Genomic DNA, 18,792 nt, shown 5'->3' on the forward strand with positions numbered 1-18,792 from the left:
CGGCAACATCTGGAATTGGTAATGACAGTCCTGTACCACAAATCTGAGGTACTCCTGATGAGGTGGATAAATGGGGACATGCAAGTAAGCATCCTTGATGTCCAGAGATACCATAAAATCCCCCTCTTCCAGGCTTGCAATGACCGCTCTGAGCGATTCCATTTTGAACTTGAATCTTTTCAGATAAATGTTCAGGGACTTTAAATTCAATATGGGTCTGACCGAACCGTCCGGTTTCGGTACCACAAACATTGTGGAATAGTATCCCCTTCCCTGTTGAAGTAGGGGAACCTTTACCACCACCTGCTGGAGATATAACTTGTGAATTGCCGCTAACACTACTTCCCGTTCCATGGGGGAAGCTGGCAGGGCCGATTTGAGGTAACGGTGAGGGGGCATCACTTCGAATTCCAGCTTGTATCCCTGAGACACAATCTGTATAGTCCAATAAGGAAGGATCTTGAATCCCGGGTAAGACTCATACCAGCCACACCAATCACACCGTACAACTTGTGATTTGAACCCAGTTAACAGTATGATAACAATGAAGTAGCCTCTAAAAAAGATGGCTCACAACAATAATAACCCGATTTTTTTGTAACAATAACTATGTACAAGTAATGCAGACAATCCGCACTTGGGATGGGCGCCCAGCATCCACTACGGACTATGAGAAATAGATTTATCGGTAAGTAAAATCTTATTTTCTCTAACGTCCTAGTGGATGCTGGGGACTCCGTCAGGACCATGGGGATTATACCAAAGCTCCCAAACGGGCGGGAGAGTGCGGATGACTCTGCAGCACCGAATGAGAGAACTCCAGGTCCTCCTCAGCCAGGGTATCAAATTTGTAGAATTTAGCAAACGTGTTTTCCCCTGACCAAGTAGCTGCTCGGCAAAGTTGTAAAGCCGAGACCCCTCGGGCAGCCGCCCAAGATGAGCCCACCTTCCTTGTGGAATGGGCATTTACAGATTTTGGCTGTGGCAGGCCTGCCACAGAATGTGCAAGCTGAATCGTACTACAAATCCAACGAGCAATAGTCTGCTTAGAAGCAGGAGCACCCAGCTTTTTGGGTGCCTACAATATAAACAGCAAGTCAGACTTTCTGACTCCAGCCGTCCTGGAATTATATATATATATATATATTTTCAGGGCCCTGACAACGTCTAGCAACTTGGAGTCCTCCAAGTCCCTAGTAGCCGCAGGCACCACAATAGGTTGTTTCAGGTGAAACGCTGACACCACCTTAGGAAGAAACTGGGGACGAGTCCGCAGTTCTGCCCTGTCCGAATGGAAAATCAAATATGGGCTTTTGTAAGACAAAGCCGCCAATTTTTACAATCGCCTGGCCGAGGCCAGGGCCAACAGCATGGTCACTTTCCATGTGAGATATTTCAAATCCACAGATTTGAGTGGTTCAAACCAATATGATTTGAGGAATCCCAACACTACGTTGAGATCCCACGGTGCCACTGGAGGCACACAAGGGCTGTATATGCAATACTCCCTTGACAAACGTCTGGACTTCAGGAACTGAAGCCAATTCTTTCTGGAAGAAAATCTATAGGGCCGAAACTTGAACCTTAATGGACCCCAATTTGAGGCTCATAGACACTCCTGTTTGCAGGAAGTGCAGAAATCGACCTAGTTGAATTTTTTTTTTCGTGGGGCCTTCCTGGCCTCACCCACGCAACATATTTTTACCACATGTGGTGATAACGTTGTGCGGTCACCTCCTTCCTGGCTTTGACCAGGGTAGGTATGACCTCTTCCGGAATGCCTTTTCCCTTAGGATCCGGCGTTCAAACCGCCATGCCGTCAAACGCAGTCGCGGTAAGTCTTGGAACAGACAAGGTCCCTGCTGGAGCAGGTCCTTTCTTAAAGGCCGATGCCACGGTTCCTCTTGGAACAGACATGGTACTTGCTGAAAGCAAATCCCTTCTTAGCTCCCGAGGCCATTAGTCCTCTGTGAGCATCTCTTGAAGTTCCGGTTACCAAGTCCCTCTTGGCCAATCCGGAGCCACGAGTATAGTTCTTACTCCTCTATGTCTTATAATTCTCAATACCTTGGTTATGAGAAGCAGAGGAGGGAACACATACACCGACTGTTACACCCACGGTGTTACCAGGACGTCCACAGCTATCGCCTGAAGGTCTCGTGACCTGGCGCAATACCTGTCCCGATGAAGTTCCCACTCTCCCGGGTGGAGGTCGTGCCTGCTGAGGAAGTCTGCTTCCCAGTCGTCCACTCCCGGAATGAACACTGCTGACAGTGCTATCACATGATTTTCCGCCTAGCGAAAAATCCTTGCAGTTTTGCCACTGCCCTCCTGCTTCTTGTGCCGCCCTTTCTGTTTACGTGGGCGACTGCCGTGATGTTATCCCACTGGATCAATACCGGCTGACCTTGAAGCAGAGGTCTTGCTAAGCTTAGAGCATTATAAATTTGCTCTTAGCTCCAGTATATTTATGTGGAGAGAATTCTCCAGACTTGATCACACTCCTTGTGTGACTGCTCCCCAGCCTCTCAGGCTGGCCTCCGTGGTCACGAGCATCCAATCCTGAATGCCGAATCTGCGGCCCTCTAGAAGATGAGCACTCTGTAATCACCACAGGAGAGACACCCTTGTCCTTGGATATAGGGTTATCCGCTGATGCATCTGAAGATGCGATCCGGACCATTTGTCCAGCAGATCCCACTGAAGAGTTCTTGCGTGAAATCTGCCGAATGGAAGCGCTTCGTAATAAGCCACCATTTTTACCAGGACTCTTGTGCAATGATGCACTGACACTTTTCCTGGTTTTAGGAGGATCCCGATTAGCTCGGATAACTCCCTGGCTTTCTCCTCTGGGAGAAACACCTTTTCCTGGACTGTGTCCAGAATCATCCCTAGGACCAGCAGACGTGTCGTCGGAACAACTGCGGTTTTGGAATATTTAGAATCCACCCGTGCTGTCGTAGAACTACTTGAGATAGTGCTACTCCGACCTCCAACTGTTCTCTGGACCTTGTTCTTATCAGGAGGTCGTCCATTTTCTTTGAAGACGAATCCTCATTTCGGTCATTACCTTGGTAAGGACCCGGGGTGCCTTGGACAATCCAACGGCATCGTCTTGAAACTGATAGTGACAGTTCTGTACCACGAACCTGAGGTACCCTTGGTGAGAAAAGGCAAATTTTGGGACATGGAGGTAAGCATCCCTGATGTCCCGGGACACCATATAGTCCCCTTGTTCTTTGCTATCACTGCTCTGAGTGACTCCATCTGGATTTGAACCCTTGTAAGTGTTCAAATTTTTCAGATTTAGAATAGGTCTCACCTAGCCTTCAGTACCACCATATAGTGTGGAGTAATACCCCTTTCCTTGTTGTCGGAGGGGTAATTTTATTATCACCTGCTGGGAATACAGCTTGTGAATTGTTTTCAATACTGCCTCCCTGTCGGAGGGAGACATTGGTACAGCAGACTACAGGAACCTGCGAGGGGGGAAACCTCTCGACATTCCAATCTGTACCCCTTGGATACTACTTGTAGGATCCAGGGGTCCTGTACGGTCCCAGCGTCATGCTGAGAACTTGGTAGAAGCGGTGGAAGGCTTCTGTTCCTGGGAATGGGCTGCCTGCTGCAGTCTTCTTCCCTTTCCTCTATCTCTGGGCAGATATGACTCTTATAGGGACGAAAGGACTGAGGCTGAAAAGACGGTGTCTTTTTCTGCAGAGATGTGACTTAGGGTAAAAAACGGTGGATTTTCCAGCAGTTGCCCTGGCCACCAGGTCCCATGGACCGACCCCAAATAACTCCTCCCCTTTATACGGCAATACATCTTTGTGCCGTTTGGAATCTGCATCACCTGACCACTGTCGTGTCCATAAACATCTTCTTGCAGATATGGACATCGCATTTACTCTTGATGCCAGAGTGCAAATATCCCTCTGCGCATCTCGCATATATAGAAATGCATCCTTTAAATGCTCTATAGTCAATAAAATACTGTCCCTGTCAAAGGTATCAATATTTTTAGTCAGGGAATCCGACCAAGCCACCTCAGCTCTGCACATCCAGGCTGAGGCGATCGCTGGTCGCAGTATAACACCAGCATGTGTGTGTATACTTTTTAGGATATTTTTCAGCCTCCTATCAGCTGGCTCCTTAAGTACGGCCCTATCCGTAGATGGTACCGCTACTTGTTCTGATAAGCGTGTGAGCGCCTTATCCACCCTGAGGGGTGTTTCCCACCGCGCCTTAACTTCTGGCGGGAAAGGGTATACCGCCAATAATTTTCTATCGGGGGAAACCCACGCATCATCACACACTTCATTTAATTTATCTGATTCAGGAAAAACTACAGGTAGTTTTTTCACCTCACACATAATACCCTTTTTTGTGGTACTTGGAGTATCAGAAATATGTAACACCTCCTTCATTGCCCTTAACGTGTGGCCCTAAAAGAAAATACGTTTGTTTCTTCACCGTCGACACTGAAATCAGTGTCCGTGTCTGGGTCTGTGTCGACCGACTGAGGTAAATGGGCATTTTACAGCCCCTGACGGTGTTTGAGACGCCTGGACAGATACTAATTTGTTCGCCGGCCCTCTCATGTCGTCAACCGGCTTGCAGCGTGTTGACATTGTCACGTAATTTCCATAAATAAGCCATCCATTCCGGTGTCGACTCCCTAGAGAGTGACATCACCATTACAGGCAATTTGCTCCGCCTCCTCACCAATATTTTCCTCATACATGTCGACACACACGTACCGACATACAGCACACACATAGGGAATGCTCTGATAGAGGACAGGACCCACTAGCCCTTTGGGGAGACAGAGGGAGAGTTTGCCAGCACACACCAAAACGCTATAATTATCCAGGGACAACCTTTATATAAGTGTTCCTCCCTTATAGCATTTTAATATATATATATACATATCGCCAAATCAGTGCCCCCCCTCTCTGTTTTAACCCTGTTTCTGTAGTGCAGTGCAGGGGAGAGCATGGGAGCCTTCCCACCAGCCTTTCTGTGAGGGAAAATGGCGCTGTGTGCTGAGGAGAATAGGCCCCGCCCCCTTTTCGGCGGGCTTCTTCTCCGGAGTTTTAGATATCTGGCAGGGGTTAAATACATCCATATAGCCTCAAGGGCTATATGTGATGTATTTTTCGCCATACAGGTATTATACATTGCTGCCCAGGGCGCCCCCCTCCAGCGCCCTGCACCCTCTGTGACCGCTGTGTGAAGTGTGCTGACAACAATGGCGCACAGCTGCAGTGCTGTGCGCTACCTGATGAAGACTGAGAGTCTTCTGCCGCCTGGTTCCGGACCTCTTCATCTTCAGCGTCTGCAAGGGGGGTCGGCGGCGCGGCTCCGGGACGAACCCCAGGGCGAGCCCTGTGTTCCGACTCCCTCTGGAGCTATGTCCAGTAGCCTAAGAATCCAATCCATCCTGCACGCAGGTGAGTTGAAAATCTCTCCCCTAAGTCCCTCGATGCAGTGAGCCTGTTGCCAGCAGGACTCACTGAAAATAAAGAACCTAAAAACTTTTTCTAAGTAACTCTTTAAGAGAGCCACCTAGATTGCACCCTTCTCGGCCGGGCACAAAAACCTAACTGAGGCTTGGAGGAGGGTCATGGGGGGAGGAGCCAGTACACACCATGTGATCCTAAAAGCTTGCTTTTGTGCCCTGTCTCCTGCGGAGCCGCTATTCCCCATGGTCCTGACGGAGTCCCCAGCATCCACTAGGACGTTAGAGAAATAGGATTTTAATACCTACCAGTAAATCCTTTTCTCTTAGTCCGTAGAGGATGCTGGGGATGCTTCAAGAACCATGGGGTATAGACAGGATCCGCAGGAGACATGGGCACTTTAAGACTTTAAATGAGTGTGAACTGACTCCTCCCTCTATGCCCCTCCTCCAGACTCCAGTTATAGGAACTGTGCCTAGGGAGACGGACATTTCGAGGAAAAGGATTTATTTAACGTTTTTAACTAAGGTGAGATACATACCAGCTCACACCTCAAACCACGCCGTACAACATGGCATTCAACAACAACAACGCATACAACGGCATTACCAACAACAGTCACAGACTGACTGAACTTAACTCAACATGAGTGTAACTACAACCAAACTGCAGATACAGCCCGCACTGGGACGGGCGCCCAGCATCCTCTACGGACTAAGAGAAAAGGATTTACCGGTAGGTATTAAAATCCTATTTTCTTATACGTCCTAGAGGATGCTGGGGATGCTTTAAGAACCATGGGGTTTATACCAAAGCTCTAGAACGGGAGGGGGATTGCGGATTACTCTGCAGCACCGATTGACCAAACAAGAGGTCCTCCTCAGCCAGGGTATCAAACTTGGAAAACTTTGTAAAGGTGTTTGATCCCGACCAAGTAGCTGCTCGGCAAAGCTGTAATGCCGAGACCCCCCGGGCAGCCGCCCAGGATGAGCCCACCTTTCTGGTAGAATGGGCCTTCACAGATTTTGGTAACGGCAAACCTGCCGTAGAGTGAGATGGCTGAATCGTATTACAGATCCAACGTGCAATAGTCTGCTTGGAAGTAGGAGCCCCAATCTTGTTGGGAGCCCACAGGACAAACAGAGCCTCTGTTTTCCTAATTTGAGCCGTTCTGGCGACATAGATTTTCAAAGCTCTGACTACATCGAGAGACGTTGATTCCGCCAAAGTGTCAGTAGCCACAGGCACCACAATAGGCTGGTTTACGTGAAACGATGAAACCACCTTTGGCAAAAATTGCTGACGAGTTCTCAACTCCGCTCTATCAGCATGGAAGATTAAATAGGGACTTTTGTGAGACAAAGCCGCCAATTCAGAGACCCGCCTTGCGGAAGCCAAGGCCAACAACATGACTACCTTCCAAGTAAGGAACTTTAACTCAACCTTACGCAAAGGTTCAAACCAATGAGATTGCAGGATCTGCAACACCACATTCAAATCCCAAGGCGCCACTGGGGGCACAAAGGGAGGTTGGATGTGTAGTACGCCTTTCATGAAGGTCTAAACTTCTGGCAGGGAAGCCAATTCTTTCTGAAAGAATATCGATAAGGCCAAAATTAGTACTTTAATTGAGCCCAACTTTAGGCCCGCATCCACTCCAGCTTGTAAAAAAATGAAGCAAACGCCCCAGCTGAAATTTCTCCATAGGAGCCTTCTTGGATTCACACCAAGACACATATTTCCTCCAAATACGGTGGTAATGCTTTGCTGTTACTTTTCTAGCCTGAAGAAGTGTGGGAATTACTTCACTGGGAATACCCTTCCGGGCTAGGATTTGGCGCTCAACCGCCATGCCGTCAAACGCAGCGGCGGTAAGTCTTGATACACGCATGGACCCTGTTTCCAGGGATCTTCTATGAGCAACTCCTGAAGATCTGGATACCAGGCCCTCCTTTGCCAGTCTGGAACAATGAGTATCGCCTGAACCCTTGTTCTTCTTATGATCTTTATCATCTTTGGAATGAGTGGAAGTGGAGGGAACACATATACCGACGGAAACACCCGCGGTGTCACTAGGTTTTCAACCCCCATCGCTTGAGGGTCCCTTGACCTGGAACAATATCTCTGAAGTTTCTTGTTGAGGCGGGACGCCATCATGTCTATTTGAGGAATTCCCCAACGACTTGTCACTTCTGCAAAGACCTCTTGATGAAGACCCCACTCTCCTGGATGGAGATCTTGTCTGCTGAGGAAGTCTGCTTCCCAGTTGTCCACTCCTGGAATGAAGACCGCTGACAGAGCGCTTGCATGTTTCTCCGCCCAGCGAAGAATTCTCGTGGCCTCGGCCATTGCCGCTCTGCTCCTTGTTCCGCCCTGGCGGTTTATGTACGCCACTGCTGTTATGTTGTCTGTCTGAATCAAGACGGGCAGACCGCGAAAAAGATGATCTACTTGCAGAATGCCGTTGTAAATGGCCCTTAATTCCAGAAAGTTTATGTGCAGACAAGCTTCCTGGCGTGACCATTTTCCCTGAAAATTTCTCCCCTGTGTGACTGCTTCCCAGCCTCGGAGACTTGCATCGGTGACCACCAGGATCCAATCCTGAATCCCGAACCTGCGTCCCTCCAGAAGGTGAGAACTGTGCAGCCACCACAGAAGGGAGATCCTGGTCCTGGAAGATAGGAATATTTTCCGGTGCATGTCCAGGTGAGACCCGGACTACTTGTCCAGCAGGTCCCACTGAAACACTCTGGTATGGAACCTGCCATACTGAATGGCCTCGTAGGCCGCCACCATCTTCCCCAGCAACCGAGTGCATTGAAGAATCGACACTCTTGCCGGTTTCAGAATCTGTTTTACCATGTTCTGTATTTCCAGAGCCTTTTCCACTGGAAGAAAAACTCTCTGTAATTCTGTATCCAGAAGCATACCCAGGAACGACAACCGTGTCGTCGGAACCAACTGTGATTTTGGCAAGTTTAGGAGCCAACCATGTTGTTGTAGAATCGTCAGAGAGAGTGCAACGTTTTTCAGCAATTGTTCCTTGGATCTCGACTTTATCAGGAGATCGTCCAAGTACGGGATAATTGTGACTCCCTGATTGCACAGGAGAACCATCATTTCCGTCGGAGCCGTGGACAGACCAAACGGCAACGTCTGAAATTGGTAATGACAATCCTGAACAGCAAACCTCAGGTATACCTGATGTGGAGGATATATGGGACCGTGTATGTAGGCATCCTTTATGTCGACCGACACCATAAAATCGCCCTCCTCCAGACTACAGATCACTGCTCGGAGAGATTCCATCTTGAATTTGAATATTTTTATAAGGAAATTGAGAGATTTTAGGTTCAGAATCGGTCTGACCGAGCCATCCCGCTTCGGTACAACAAACAGTCTCGAATAAAAACCCTCCCCCTGTTGTGACGGGGGTACTGTGACAATGACTTGATTTTGACACAGCTTTAGTATCGCAGCGCATACCACCTCTCTTTCTGGAAGAGAAACTGGCAAGGCCAATTTGAAAAATCGGTGAGGGGGCATGTCCTGAAACTCTAATTTGTACCCTTGGTCTACTATTTCTAATATCCAAGGATCTAGGTCCGAGTGCACCCAGACCTGACTGAAGAGCCTCAGACGTGCCCCCACTGGGGCGGACTCCCGCAGAGGAGCCCCAGCGTCATGCGGTGGATTTGGTAGAAGCCGGAGAGGACTTCTGCTCTTGGGAACTTGCCACAGCCAGTGACCTTTTTCCCCTTCCTCTACCTCTCGCAGCAAGGAAGGAGGAGCCTCGTCCTTTCTTGTATTTATTGGGCCGAAAGTACTGCATCTGATAGTGGGGCGTTTTCTTCTGTTGTGCAGCAACATAAGGTAAAAATGACGACTTACCTGCGGTAGCCGTAGATACCAGCTCAGTGAGGCCGTCACCAAACAAGACACTACTGTGAAAAAAGGATAACGACTCCATCGCCTTCTTGGAGTCAGCATCAGCATTCCATTGATTAATCTACAATGCTCTCCTTGCCGAGACTGCCATGGCATTGGCCCTTGATCCCAAAAGGCCAATATCCCTTACAGCTTCTTTTAAATATGCTGCAGCGTCCCTGATATGACCTAGAGTCAAAAGCACATTATCCCTGTCTAGGTTATCTATCTCAGATGACAAGTTATCTGCCCACTTTTCAATAGCGCTACTCACCCATGCCGAAGCAACGGCAGGCCTGAGTAGCGAACCGTAGTGACATAAATGGATATTAGTGTATTTTCCTGCTTACGATCCGCAGGATTCTTTAGGGCTGCCGTGTCAGGAGACGGAAGCGCCACCTTTTTGGATAGACGCGATAAAGCTTTGTCTACTGTGGGGGTTGACTCCCACTTTTCCCTGTCCCCAAAAGGAAACGGATATGCCACTGGAATTCTTTTGGGAACCTGTATCTTCTTGTCAGGATTTTCCCAAGCCTTTTCAAAAAGAGCGTTCAGTTCATGAGAGGGAGGAAACGTCACCTCAGGTTTCTTTCCTTGATACATACAGACCCTAGTATCAGGGACAGCAGGGTCCTCTGTTATATGCAACATTTCTTTTATTGCCACAATCATGTACTGAATGCTCTTAGCCAGTTTTGGAATCAATCTGGCATCACTATAGTCGACACTGGAATCAGAGTCCGTGTCGGTATCTGTATCTGCTATCTGGGTAAAAGCACGTTTCTGTGACCCCGAAGGGGTCTGAGCTTGTGACAACGCATCCTCCATGGATTTTCTCCATGGATTTTCTCCATGTCTGGTTCTTAGACTCAGATTTATCAGACCTCTTAGACAACCGAGTCACATTTGCATTCAGAACACTCAACATATTTACCCAATCGTCCGTCGGCTGTGCCGACACGGTCACTCTCACAGTCTTTTCTGTCCCCACTCCAACCTCCTCCTGGGAAGAGCACTCAGCCTCAGACATGTCGACACCCACGTATCGACACCCACAACCACACTGGGGCTATAGGAGACAGACCCACAACAAAGCCTGTTAGAGAGACACAGAGAGAGTCCTGCCAGCTCACAACCCAGCGCCTATCCCGGTACTGAAGCGAGTAAAAAGATTGCCCAGACCTGTTAGCGCTTTATATTATATATCAATTAGCACCAAATCACTTGTGCCCCCCGTTTTGCACCCTGTTACTTGCACAGCAGTGTGGAGGTCAGGGCCAGCGTCTCTGCAGCTTCTGTGAAGAGAAAATGGCGCTGGTCAGAGCTGTGTGGGCTAAGCCCCGCCCACTACATGGCGCGCTTTAGTCCCACTTAAATTTATATCTATACTGGCGGGGATCCCTTAACTAGTGCCTAGGCACTGTTTTAACTTATGCCAGTGCTGTTTGAGGTCTTCATGCTGCCCAGGGCGCCCCCTTCCTGCACCCTGCAGTGCCGTGTTATATGTGGGAGCATGTCGCGCAGCACGGCCACTGCGGGGTACCTCAAACGCGTCTTCTGCAGTCACTGAAGTCTTCTGATCTTCTCATACTCACCCGGCTTCTGTCTTCCGGCTCTGTGAGGGGGGTGACGGCGCAGCTCCGGGAACAAGCAGCTAGGCGGACCAAGTGATCAAACCCTCTGGAGTTAATGGTGTCCAGTAGCCTAAGAAGCAGAGCCTTTGAACTCAGAGAAGTAGGTCTGCTTCTCTCCCCTCAGTCCCACGATGCAGGGAGCCTGTTGCCAGCAGGTCTCCCTGAAAATAATAAACCTAACAAAAGTCTTTTTCCGAGAAACTCAGGAGAGCTCCTCAGTGTGTGACCAGTCTCTCTGGGCACAGAATCTAACTGGAGTCTGGAGGAGGGCATAGAGGGAGGAGCCAGTTTTCACCCATTTAAAGTCTTGAAGTGCCCATGTCTCCTGCGGATCCCGTCTATACCCCATGGTTCTTGAAGCATCCCCAGCATCCTCTAGGACGTATGAGAAATAATATTTACACCGGGTGAAAATAGCACAGAAACAACCATACTCCATCTAACTACTTATTCCATACTGTGCCTGTTGGGCTTTATGAGAGGCAACCGTTAAACTGGAGACATGTCTTCAATTTAGTTAAATCCCAATGCTGGAAGAGTTACCGTCATATACTAGTAATTTGTGTGATGATAATGATATTACATTATATTAAAAATATTACGTGAATAGTGGAAAACAGCAAACATAATTATTTAGTCCTAAAAAAACATAATTTTTCTTTTTGATCCAAAATATTGAACTAGAAAACTTTACTGCTGACACATTCAATTTACTGACAGACAAGTAGTGAATGTACTGCAAGACAAAGCAGAAAGAGAATGCTTTAATAATTGAACACAATAGTTACATTAAATTGTCTGACACTGTATTGCAAGGATCAGCAACCATAAATTGGTAGGTGTTTTTACCTTGACTAGAGATTTCATTATCCTCTGAACACATTGCAGAACACCCTTCTATGACTTTGTCTGACTTCTCACACACATTCAATGTCTAAATGATAAAAAATATAATAATAATGTAACTAATTCAATTATACAAATGTTCCGTATGACTTTGTTCTGTGGCAGACTTAAATTAAACTTGAAATATTAGCATATCAGTCGAAGAATGAGCACTTATTTATGTGGACCTTAATAAACAAATTTGGGAGGTCCAGTAAAATGTTTGATACTGTAGTCACAAGAAAGCACCATATGCATAAGTACAAAATTTGACATTTTCTTTTGCGTAAGAGGAAAATATGCTTCAAGTGGTTGAGTTATTGCACATTTCAAGGAGATCCGGCTGAAGTCGGAGTCTATAGGGATAGATAAACAGCAGTGGAAGGTAAAGCTGAGAAATGGCAAACTTAGTAAAGGACATAAGGATTGGGGATGATCTAAAAAGCCAGAAACTAAAGGCAAGGACATATAGGGTAATATTCTCAGAAATATTACCTGTGCCACGCACTAGCACAGGGAGGCAGAGGGAGATTAGGGAGGTAAATGTGTGGCTTAGAGACTGATGTAGTAAAGAGGGGTTTGTGTTCTTGGAACACTGGGCGGACTTCTCAGTCAGGCGACATCTTTTTTGTTGCGATGGCAGCAGTGCTGGGGGGGAAGGATGGTTAGAAGGCTAGAGGAGATTTTAAACTAGGTGCCTGGGGGGAGGGTTTAGCTAGAAATTATGGGTCAAGCAGTGAGAATAGTGAGCCGCCTGATATTAATGTGTCTGATGAGGAATTGTTACTGAAGCAAATTGAAAAAGTGGCAGATTTGGAGATGTAATAGTGTTGGGCAATTTTAACTATCCAGAGATTAGTTGGACAAATGATTCATGTGATACTTCTAGGGGTAATAGGTTTTTAAACACACTAAATGATTAAGAACCCTAAAACCCCCTATATTTGATTTTCATTGACTCACTTACATCAGGCATGACTCCCAAAGACTGGCTTATAGCGGAAGTAGTGCCAATATTTAAAAAGGGAAGTAAATGTGTACCGGTTAATTACAGACCAGTAAGTCTTACATCTATATTGGGGAAAGTACTGGAAGGTATTTTAAGGGATAAAATACAAGAGTTCCTTGAAACCAATAAGGTTATTAATAGGAACCAACATGGATTTGTAAAGGATAGATCATGTCAAATTAACTTAATAGGCTTTTATGAAACAGTGCAAACCTCACAGTACCTCACGAGGCTAATCTCCAGGTATGAGAACTTGAGCTAGGGAACACATTATGCACTTGGGTGAGTAATTGGTTGGATAAAAGGGAGCAGCGAGTGGTGGTAAATGGAACTTTTTCGAAATGGACTGAGGTACTCAGCAGTGTGCCACAGGGGTCTGTACTTGGACCACTATTGTTCAACATTTTCATAAATGACCTACAGATGTGTCCACGATTACCTTTCTGAAAAAGGTATCATGGCCTGCCGTTCATGGCACTAGATAAGCTTTCCTCCCAAGATATACATGGCAGGCCATGTGTAAATCGTCTGAAATATAGTGCAGTACCACTTTTCAGACAGCAGGTGGCATTTTCAGAAACGGAGTAAGCAAAAAGTCTGAGAGAAAGATTCTAGAGAGGGTGATTCAGACCTGATCGTCAAAACTGCGCATGCGTATGCACCGCAATGCGCATCGTATGGGTACAAAGCGGATCATTGCTGAGCGATGGATTTAACGAAGAATCGATTCGCACAGCCGATCGCAAAGAGATTGACAGGAATAAGGCGTTTGTGGGTGGCAACTGACCGTTTTCTGGAAGTGTTTGGAAAAACGCAGGCGTGTCCAAGCGTTTGCAGGGCAGGTGTCTGACATCAATTCTGGACACGAATGGGCTAAATTGATCGCACGGAATTGACATCAGACACCCCCCTGCAAACGCTTGGACACGCCTGCGTTTTTCCAAACACTCCCAGAAAACGGTCAGTTGACACCCACAAACGCCTTTTTCCTGTCAATCTCCTTGCGATCGTCTGTGCGAATGGATTCTTCGTTAAATCCATCGCTCAGCAATGATCCACTTAGTACCTGTGCGATGCACCGGCGCATTGCGGTGCATACGCATGCACAGTTATGACCCGATTGCAGCGGAAAAAACGTGCGATCAGGTCTGAATGACCCCCATGGTTTTGCCCATCTGCTAACAAAATTGCTGCTATGATCTGTATGTGCAGGGCAATTTATCCATCATGCACACGGGAATATCAGCTGCGGCAGCTAATTGTGAAGTATTAATATATCTCCAATACATCTCCCATACTAACTTCCAACAGGTGCCTGGCTCAATGTTGCCTATATGTTTGAAAATATATTTTCCCTTATGACTGATAATGTGCTGATGGAGAGTTCATACAAACTCCACACAGAGATCCGATATGGAAATTATGATACGAATTAAAAGGCACTATTGATACTTGTCATTTTTTGCAATTGTTTGATGGTTGAGGTGTGAGTATACAGAGATTTTTTGGTATTTCAATACCATATATATTTCACTATGATACATAGGATTACCTTATCAAAAAGTTTGTGATTACAAATTTTCATTACTGTACAAAAGTTTATGATAACAATTTTTACATGTCGCTTTGGGAGATGATCTATTTTAATTTTGAATATTAAAAGTTATTTTTTATTAATAATTTTTGACAAGTGTGCCCCAGGATATACTTAAAGTCTCCTATTGTCTTTACCTCCTATGTAAAGATTTTCCATTTATACAGTTTATTGAATTATTTTTTCTGGGAGCACCACCAACCAAGTGCCAGGAGTATTTGACCCTTTATTGCCTTTATGTTGGTTTTTTGAATTTCTAACTAATCTTAGTGTGAACCAAACACAGGTCCTGTGCGGTTTCAAAACCTCCCTTTTTACCTGTCTAATTAATATGCATGTGACCTGGGCATTGTGTCTCAATAAATAACACTACAAATACACCATTGTACACTCCATATAATGGGGGTCATTCCGAGTTGTTCGCTCGTTGACGATTTTCGCAACGGAGCGATTAAGGCAAAAATGCGCATGCGCATGGTACGCAGTGCGCATGCGGTAAGTATTTTAGCACAAAACTTAGTAGATTTACTCACGTCCGAACGAAGAATTTTCATATTTGAAGTGATCGTAGTGTGATTGACAGGAAGTGGGTGTTTCTGGGCGGAAACTGGCCGTTTTCTGGGAGTGTGCGGAAAAACGCAGGCGTGTCAGGGAAAAACTCGGGAGTGTCTGGAGAAACGGGGGAGTGGCTGGCCGAACGCAGGGCGTGTTTGTGACGTCAAACCAGGAACGAAGCGGCCTGAGCTGATCGCAATCTATGAGTAAGTCTCGAGCTACTCAGAAACTGCTAAGAATTTTCTATTCGCAATTCTGCTAATCTTTCGTTCGCTATTCTGCTAAGCTAAGATACACTCCCAGAGGGCGGCGGCCTAGCGTGTGCAATTCTGCTAAAATCTGCTAGCGAACGAACAACTGGAATGACCCCCAATGTGTGGAGTTTGTATATTCTTCCCGTACTTGAGTGAGTTTCCTCGGGTACTCTGGTTTCCTCCCACAATCCAAAAATATACTGGTAGGTTAATTGGCTTCTAACAAAATTAACCCTTGCGCGAATGTGTGTGTGTACATGTGGTAGGGAATATAGAGTGTAAGCTCCACTGGGGCAGGGACTGATGTGAATGTCCAAATATTCTCTGTAAAGTGCTGTGGAATATGTGTGCGCTATATAAATAACTGGTAATAATGTAAGACACATACACCTAGACATCAGGTGAGCGCAGATATCACCACCAATCAAACTACATAATACTACCATGAGCTTGGGCATCTCATTATATACCGGCTGCTCCCAAATCAGGAAAAAACTACTCACAGCAGCAAATGGTCGACATGGAAATGGTCAACACACACATATGGTCAACACAAGGTTTATGGAATTTTTTCATATTTTTTTTACTTTTTCCATCCTTGGGGTTTATTTACTAATATTCGTGTTTGTGCTGTTTTTTAGGGAGTTTGATCTCGAATTTTATCGGACGTATTTTACTGCAACTTTTTGAATCCATCTACAGTAAGTTACTAAGCTGCCGAGTTTTCTATTTTCGTATTTTCCGATGTCGATGTGATTCGTATTGTCGCGCAGTGTTTTATTGGAGTGATTGGTAAAATACTGCCGGACATAACACAATGAATCTCGGCCGGATCAGTGAGATCCGTGCAGGGCTTCATTGTGTATATTCTATGAAGTAATGAAAGGGTTAAAAATGAAAAAAAAAAAACATGTGTGTGGTCTCCCCTCTTATGCGTAACCAGCCTTGAGCTCTTTGAGCCGGTCCTGGTTGTAAAAATACAGGGGAAAAATTGTGTAGGGAGGTGCTCCGTGTCAACATAGGTAAGTATGTGTGTGTGTAAGTGTGCATGTATGTCAATTAAAGTTGTACTGTCACGGTGTGTGTGTTGTGTTTTTTTGGGGGTATTTTTTTTGTAGTAGAATTACAGGTACCAGCGGGCCCGTTATTTTCCCGCACGCTGGTACTTGTGGTTCTCTAAGTACCAGCTTGCGGGGAGGCTTGCTGGGTCTTGTAGTTCTTCTACAAAAAACAATATTCTTTCATTTTACACAAAGGCTAACAGCCTTCCATCCACCGACCACGGATGGGGGGGGGGGCAGCCTCGCGCTTCACCCCTGGTCCTTGGGTGGCTGGAGCGGGGGACCGCTTGATTTAAGGGGTCCCCACTCTTCCAGGGTTACCGGCCAGCGGTGACTAGTTGGGGGGGGGGGTAATGCCACAGCCGCAGGGACCAGTATAAAAGTGTCCCCCGGCTGTGGCATTATCTCTCTGGCTAGTGGAGCCCGGTGCTGGTTTAAAAAATACGGGGGATCCCTACGTCTTTTGTCCCCCGTATTTTTTGAACCAGGACCAGACGCAGAGCCCGGTGCTGGTTGTTTAAATATGGGGGAACCCTACACAATTTTTTCCTAAACTGACCCATTCCCATAGATAACCATGCACAGATCTCACTGATCCGTGCATGATTATCCAAACACGCCAGGAAAAAGCAGGTCTACTTTTTTGCTGCTTTTCTTTACGAATAGAAAAAAAATACAACCGCAATTGAACATTCAGGGACAAACACCCAAATACGAATGAATAGTAAATTCCCGTGTTGTATGAACAAACAGCCGTGTTTGACCGATGGTCTATTCATTCGTATTTCTGTCCTCTGCCATGAAAACCATTACGAATAGCCCAAACACTGCCGAGATTTTAACTTAGTAAATTCCTGTGTTGACACCTAGAAAAGAAAAACAAATTCGGACAAAATCGGGACTTTAGTAAATAAACCCCCTTGTCTATACATGTCACAAATCATAACCTTTAGTATCCTTGTAGTGAGCGATGCATTTAATGCAGGTCTGAGCACCAGGCATTATGGAAGTCTGTGTGCTCTCCCCTCCACCAACAGAATGACCACAATCACTCACAGTGCACACAGCTCAAGAAATTCCCTTCCCCCACCCTCCCCAATCACAGCAGTGGCAGCTCTGTGTGATAGCAATCACTCTACACACTCACAGTGCACACAAAATTACGAATAGTTTTTAAGTGGACCAATGGGAAAGAATTATGCTGCACTATATAAGAAACTGTAAATAATTATGATGCTATATTTCCTAAACTGGAACAAGACTTCAACAGTGATTATGTGGCTGATAGGTACTGCATATCCCAAGTACACAGATGTTCAGATGTCGCTATCGCCCGGCGATTAAGATCCTGCATGCAGGATAAATCTAGTCAGATCGCCTGTCAGCATACCTCCCAACATGACCCTCTCCAGGAGGGACAGAATGCTCTGCTCCTGAACTTTCCTCTTAATTTATTATTGCCATCACCTGTGCTGAAACACCTTTCTTATCCATTAATCTGTTGAACACAGGTGCAGACAATCATAAATAAAGAAAAAAGTCCAGGAGCAGAGCATTGTGTCCCTCCTGGAGAGGGTCATGTTGGGAGGTATGTGTCAGGGCCAGTGTTCACTGGCCCTGACAGATCGCTCAGCACACATCGTTGACACATCGCTGTCCAGTGCTATATGCTGAGCGATCTTGCTGAGCCAGCTGCATGTAATTGGAATGGGTCATATTGTCGACAATAAGAAGATCAACAGTCATTAGGTCGACCAATATTGATCGACAGGCCATATGTTGACACATCAGAAAGGTCAACATGGTTTAGGTAGACAGTGTTGAAAGGTCGACACAAGCAATAGGTCAATATAGAAAAGGTAGACACAAAAAAAGTCGCAATGAGTTTTTCATGATTTTTTGGTGGCTATGTCGACATATGTTATCATGGACACCGTAAAAGTGTACGGCGTACCCTCGCATGGGGGAAGCTTCAAGCTGCCGACGCCATTGCCTGCCAAACAGTGTGACGCTTCTTCCAACCAATTTTTGTCCATTCTCTGTTTGAAAGTGTCACTTTGGGAAGGAGCCCAATTCAGGGCAGCTTTTCCAGGCGCCTGTGTGATAGGAGTCCCCTACCCCCTTTTTTGTTCTGGTACAATTCTGCCTATATGTCTGCAAAAATCTCTTCCCTTATGATTTATGATGGGCTAATGGAGAGTTCATACAATATGAAAATTATACTAATTAAAAGGCACTATTTGTCATTTTTTGCAATTGTTTGGTGGTTAAGGTGTGACATACTTGCCTACCTGACCCTCTCCATGAGGGAGAAAATGCTCTGTTCCTGGGCTTTCCTGGTAATGTATGATTGCCATCACCTGTGGTGAAACACCTTTCTTATCAATTACCTAGCTCACCACAGGTGATGG

The 18,792-nt window shown here is 46.1% G+C and overlaps 1 protein-coding gene across 9 annotated transcripts in view; it reads right to left on the bottom strand.

Annotated features, from left to right (window-relative positions):
• Positions 1-18,792, bottom strand: part of TEX14 (testis expressed 14, intercellular bridge forming factor) — a 739,191-nt gene that overhangs the window by 116,240 nt on the left and 604,159 nt on the right. For all 9 annotated transcript variants that reach the window (XM_063953897.1, XM_063953895.1, XM_063953894.1 and 6 more), the window contains one exon: positions 11,873-11,957. In XM_063953897.1, the coding sequence (XP_063809967.1) occupies positions 11,873-11,957 (85 nt within the window). The remainder of the gene's footprint in view (positions 1-11,872; positions 11,958-18,792) is intronic.

The sequence above is a fragment of the Pseudophryne corroboree genome, chromosome 2 (assembly GCF_028390025.1).
Source record: "Pseudophryne corroboree isolate aPseCor3 chromosome 2, aPseCor3.hap2, whole genome shotgun sequence".
Lineage (NCBI taxonomy): Eukaryota > Metazoa > Chordata > Amphibia > Anura > Myobatrachidae > Pseudophryne > Pseudophryne corroboree.